This window comes from Camellia sinensis, chromosome 10 (assembly GCF_055761805.1).
Source record: "Camellia sinensis isolate YWXY chromosome 10, ASM5576180v1, whole genome shotgun sequence".
NCBI classification, from domain to species: Eukaryota; Viridiplantae; Streptophyta; class Magnoliopsida; order Ericales; family Theaceae; genus Camellia; species Camellia sinensis.
In genome coordinates, this window is record NC_138970.1 from 45,742,284 (window position 1) to 45,748,238 (window position 5,955).

The 5,955-nt window shown below is 33.9% G+C and overlaps 1 protein-coding gene and 1 long non-coding RNA gene across 3 annotated transcripts; one reads left to right on the forward strand and one right to left on the reverse strand.

Moving 5' to 3' along the window:
* The first annotated feature begins 245 nt into the window (after positions 1-245).
* Positions 246-2,568, forward strand: LOC145801084 (uncharacterized). 2 transcript variants are annotated; one of them, XM_082891315.1, is made up of 5 exons: positions 246-470; positions 1,575-1,681; positions 1,798-1,839; positions 1,926-2,013; positions 2,317-2,568. In XM_082891315.1, the coding sequence occupies exons 1-5, from the start codon at positions 340-342 to the stop codon at positions 2,405-2,407; spliced, it is 459 nt and encodes a 152-aa protein (XP_082747441.1). In that variant the 5' UTR covers positions 246-339; the 3' UTR covers positions 2,408-2,568. The 2 variants fall into 2 exon arrangements, with proteins under 2 accessions (XP_082747441.1, XP_082747440.1); XM_082891314.1 differs by lacking the exon at positions 2,317-2,568 and having other exon boundaries at positions 247-470; positions 1,926-2,238.
* A 1,758-nt stretch (positions 2,569-4,326) lies between these two features.
* On the reverse strand, positions 4,327-5,187 carry LOC114310531 (uncharacterized). The gene is made up of 3 exons (XR_014341978.1): positions 4,797-5,187; positions 4,455-4,715; positions 4,327-4,380 (listed from the first exon to the last, which is right to left on the reverse strand). It is a non-coding gene; the product is annotated as an uncharacterized LOC114310531 (long non-coding RNA).
* Positions 5,188-5,955: the final 768 nt, after the last annotated feature.

The window sequence follows — 5,955 nt, forward strand, 5'->3', positions numbered from 1 at the left end:
AGCGATGATCCTGTCCTAAAAATGTTTTACCCTTCTAAAGACATTTTATAGTAGAATAGATATAGATATAGATTTATTCTTTCATTGAAAAGGAGAGAGGGGCAGGAACTTGTTGGGTGTGATAGATTTAGCACCTTGTAATAGATCTTATGCCTGATAGAAATATTAGATTGCATAGAGTCATCGAATGAGGTTGTGTGCTTTACTGTTGCTCTTGATACTGCTTTGGTGTCTTACGTTTTGCCTTTCTTGTTGCTTGTAGAGGTATTCTTTAATCGGATTTTAAATAGCTGCTTTGACTTTTACAGATATCCGGACTCGTGAGGATTGTTACAAAACATGACAACTGTAGCTCGACCTACATGGGCACCTGCAAAAGGTGGTAATGAACAAGGTGGTACTCGAATTTTCAGCCCCTCCCAAAAATACTCTTCAAGGGACATTGCCTCTCACACAACCCTAAAGCCCAGGTTGGAACTTCTGCAATTTCCACATTTTAAGGTTTATAATTCTCTTTAGGGTTTGATTGCATAATATGAATATTCTGGAAAACCATTAAGGTGGATACTATCTAGTAAAAGCAATTATATGGTCTGAGGTAATGATCTCCAATTGTGATCGTTAAGATGCAATTTGAGATTTGAGTCCCCTATTGTCACGCAAGTTAAGCCTTTATGATTTTAAGGATTTTGACAACCCCTACCAAGAACTTCATATTTCAAATATTTGGAAACAAGAATTACAATTTATACTTGATAAAATGGCTAAGTTTTAGTATATAATGTATAAAATGAAATCTGAGTCTTTCAATTTGAAACGTCATAAACAGTAGGTGCACTGAAGCAATTTCACTCATTGTGAGGAAATGCACTCAAAAGACTCAGATCAATGACACCTCTGCTTAGAAGTTGAAATTTTCACTTGTAGTGAGGGAATGCCCTCAAAAGGTTCAAATCAATGACATCTCTGTTTAGGAGAAGTTGAAATTTGAGGATAGTTTCTACAATAAGAAAGCTTAATAACCATGTGCTGATAAAGACGGTGATGGTCTGGCCTTGTCAACCCAATCATGATACTTAGGGATGGGACTTAACTAAGAAATTTGGCTTTAATTTCTTTCTGGTTCTTTACAATTTCCGTCCCTTGTCCCTTTCTCTGCCAACAGGGGGATTGTGAAAATAATTATTTGGCAAACATTTTTTAGTGAAGTGATAAACATATTTGAATATAAGGGCCACATGTTTAGTTTCCCAGCACAAAAGACGAACACACAACTGGAGCTGGGGGTGTTCTAAAATTGAATTTGCAAGAGTTTCAAAAATATTGTGGTGGACAACTGATGTGGGGTATGGGGAGCCCCTCTATTTCAAATACCAGGCGTCGTGATTTTTTTTGTTTGGGTTCTGGTAGTACTTCAAACCAGGCCTATCCGTTCTTGTTTATTTTTTCTTTTTTTAATTCTTTATTTATGCGGCCATGGTAATACTTCTATGTCATCTGCATATGCATGCAGCTATTTTTCTTTCTAACGCCTATCTACAGAAACTGTTCACTGATTGGAATATTTGTTGCAGAAAGGATGGGCAAGACACTAAAGAGGAATTGCAGAAGAGGAATCTCCGTGATGAGTTGGAGGAGCAGGAACGGTGGCATTTCTTGTTGAAGGATAAGTCCTATAGTGGTAGAGAAGCTTTTGACAACCTTTTTTGCTATATGTTTCTTCCTTTACTATTGTTGTTGTTTTGTTGTTGGACAGTATTTTCTAATTGTTTTGTATCAAATTATTTATGGGTGCAGATGATAGAGATCGTAGAAAAGGAGGCCACCTTCTATTGGAAGGTGAGTACTACCTTCCATGCTTTGTGTACCAAAAACACTAGCTATGCATACGTAATTATTCAACTGATTTCCTACTTATTTTACAGGGGCAAGGAGAGATGCTGAAGATCGCCTCATTCCACGCAGTGTAGATGCCGTTGATGCTGATGTGGAACTTAAGAGCAGTGATGGAAGGTTGTCACTCATTGCAAACTTACCTGAATTAATTCATATGTTAACAAAAAGCTTATACCAATGGCCTGATTTGTCAACTTGTGGTGTGATTGTCGATTTATACTTGATAAACCTGCTCCATTTTTTTCAAATCAGTTACTATAAAGGATGAAATGTTTTTAAAGTATAATCTTGAAGACAATATGCAAATGTGCATGTGAATATAGTTGAATGTTTTTTCTAACACTTGATCTTGTTATTACTAACGTGTAAATGTACTATTTGAATTTTGTTATTACGAAAGTGTCATTATTTTGTGTTTAGTGACGATGACGATGATGAAGATGATGAGGGTGACACAGAAGCTCTTTTGCTTGAACTTGAACAGATAAAGAAGGAACTTGCCATCTTTTAAGTTTCATGTTCAGTTGAATTGAATCAGATCTAGTAGCGCTCACTATTAAGAATGAGTTTGATTGTGCAAGTATGAATTAGGTGAAGAAAACGATTTAAGAAATTGAGATTCCATTGTAATATGTTAACATTCCATAAAATTGTCGAGAATTGATTGATTGATGTCTATGTTCTACCTTGGTGCAAAGCAACCATTTTGTTGGTGAATAGTTGTTGTGTGATGAGATTCCATAGCTAAATGTTGTTTCGTTGTGTGAAATTGGAAAATAATTGCTTTATTCTCTCTATTGAGTTTCACCTTTTGGAACATCGTTGGTTAAAAAGTTGGTTTTACCTCTTGCTTTCTTTTTCATTTCTTTTTTAATAGATTTTTTTGTAGGATCATGTTGGTTGAGATTAAAAAATAGTAGTTGCTTTTTCAGTTAGACTTATCCTTATCTTTAGTTATTTAACATTTTTAAAAGATTCACAAGTCAATTGTTGTCAAAAGAGAGTTTAAAAAATGGACTTATTTTTGCTTTTAGTATTTTTTTTTAAATTGTATAGTCAAGATAGATTTAAAAAGTAAATATTTTTTTTATATAATTTTAAAAAAAGTAAACATTTCGATATAATTTTAAAAAAGTAAACCCAAAAAACATACCAACCTTTTTTTTTATCCAAATTACCAAAAAAAAAAAAAAGGGATCAAATAAGCTTTCTACATCAACAAATATATTAAATATATCGAAATTGTACAAAATTCTTTTAAGAGCACACAACCAACAACCAAGGGAGTACATGATTGATCGATTACTTTTTACACCATGCTCACACCATAAATAGAAGAAAAAAAACAAAAACAAAAACAAAAAGACTGTCCTAAAGAGAAAATGCAGCCAACAAAACTTGATAAATGCACTGTCAACAGATTGGTAAAAACACATCCACTCTAAAACAAACAATTCTGATATTTCTTTTTTGGGTTCTAATTAGCTCAACCAATAATGTACACGCGTTTTTGAGGCAGCGATGAACATTTCTCAGGAAGCAAGCACTAAAAGCATGCCCAGCAGCACTCTACGTCTCACTCTTCTTCAGTTCATCCAAAACAAATTCAGCATACAAATCCTTGAGAGCAATGACAACAGTAGTTATCAGCGGTCCCATTATTGCTCCCTGAACCATAAATTTCAACCAGTGTTAATCACTACATTTAAATCAAATATTTACATGCCAACCAACAAAAATAATTCTTTCATTAGAGATTGTACAAAACCATTTCAAATATCAGATTAATAAATCAGTAAATGAATAGTATTTATGAGCAAATACAAGGAAACCAAACCAAAGTTATAATTTAACTTACAAACAGTGCTGAATACCTTTTAATCACAACATTTAAATCAAATCTTACATGCTACCCAACTAAAAAAATTCATTCATTAGAGATTGTATAAAAACCATTTCAAATATCAAATTAATAAACCAGTAAATGAAGAGCATTTTTGAGCAAATAGAAGGAAACCAAGGTTATCATTGATGAACAATCAATGGAAACCTTTTAACAGAGATAGCAATCAACAATAGTTGGTAACTTTTATTTCATCACAATGAAAATTTAACTGACTATCCTCTTTTTGTTTCGCCTACCAAGGATTCAACACCTTTTTATCACGAAGTGTAGAGGTTATTAACTACTAACCAAATAATTCAAGTGCAATAGAAAGTAACGGTAATGTACAAGTCTCTTCAAATCAAAATTTGATCTACAATATGATAATTCCAGTTTAATCAGTTACCATTTGAACTATCAAATCAAAATATGAATACATAGAAGCACATGTAATGCTACCACCAGTAAGTGTTATTGAACTAAAAAAATCATAAACTAGAGTGCAATAATTTACAAAATATGAATTCAAGGAAGCACGTGAAATACTACCACATGTAAGTGTTATCTCCACCTCACTCCGGAGATGATTATCTCGAGCCCTGAGAATTAAAAATCGAGTGTTATCTATAGATTCAAAGAAAGGCGGAAGTGCAATACGTAGCCAGAAAATTACCCGTCATAAGAGAAGTCATCATCCAAATTCAAGGCATCAAGTTTGAACGTTTTGGCAAAGTGACAGAGTCAAAAGGTGTATGAGTTGCATCTTCTGGCAGATTAACTTCTACAGAAGCAAATGCTTTTCTCGTGGTTATTAGAAAAAAATTGTAGTCTTGGTACAGATAGTTGACTTTCTTTGAATATATCCGAACAATGCCCAGTCGAAGATGACCTGACATTCTTAGTGCAATGTGAACTTTGGGATACATGATGTGCTCTAGAAGAAACATTCAGGGGGGAAAAGATTATTAAACATAGTGATGGCATCCCCATCATCTTCTAAACACACTAAACATACCCCAATTCAAGCATGGAGATTTGCTAACTAACCAAGTTCTCTTATTAACATCTCCCTCTCTTGACTTCATGCTGCTGCAAACGTGCAGGCATGAAGGTGAAAGCCCACCTGCATATGCACCAACTGAAATTATAATAAATAAATATGGATTGATTAACCTCACAAAAAAAATCCTAAATCACAAATGTAAGCCATCAACTATTGGCAAAATTAATGAATTTACTTGAACCAGACTCTCTTGTGATGTATTTGCCCTAGAGTTCTTTCTTTTCAAACATGTACATTTCTCTAGTCCCTCAAAATTATGTTTATTTTTGTCGTGGGTGGGAAGCAAAAGTATCAGTTCAGAATTTCCAGACATTTACATGTCATTCAACAAATTTGAGTTCAATCAAAAATGAATTCAATCTTTCTCTTGTGACATCATCTCCCTCTAAAAAAAAGACAGTACACCCGCAAATATCCTACTATCAATTAAAATAAACAAACAAAATAAAAGCACACCTGCCAGCGCCCTGCTATCAATTAAAATAAACAAATAAATAAAAAAGACAGCACAAATAAATTCAATAGCACATCCACCAATGCCCTGCTATCAATTAAAATAAACAAATAAATAAAAAAGACAGCACAAATAAATAAAATAGCACACCCGCCAGTGCCCTGCTATCAATTAAAATAAACAAATAAATAAAAAAAGACAGCACAAATAAATAACGTAGCACACCCGCCAGTGCCCTGCTATCAATTAAAAGAAACAAATAAATAAAAAAAGACAGCACAAATAAATAAAATAGCACACCCGCCAGTGCCCTGCTATCAATTAAAAGAAACAAATAAATAGAAAAAGATAGCACAAATAAATAAAATAGCACACCCGCCAGTGCCCTGCTATCAATTAAAATAAACAAATTTATAAAAAAAGACAGCACAAATAAATAAAATAGCACACCCACCAGAGCCCTGCTATTAATTAAAAGCAAATAAATTAAAAAACACACCTGCTAATGCAACCGCTAGAGACGAAGGGATGGAGGAGGTATAGATAAGGAAACCAGAATAAGCAGAAGCCGAATTAGCAGAACCAGACAAGGCCAACAGTTGAGGCCACACCAAAACTGAGGCAAACAAAACACCTCAAATAGCAGCAACACCAGAA

Coding starts and splice junctions, on each gene's coding strand:
- LOC145801084 (XM_082891314.1), top strand. CDS start 340: ATGACAACTGTAGCTCGACCTACATGGGCACCTGCAAAAGGTGGTAAT. Junction 471..1,574: donor CACACAACCCTAAAGCCCAG/GTTGGAACTTCT, acceptor TATTTGTTGCAG/AAAGGATGGGCAAGACACTA. Junction 1,840..1,925: donor AGGCCACCTTCTATTGGAAG/GTGAGTACTACC, acceptor CTTATTTTACAG/GGGCAAGGAGAGATGCTGAA.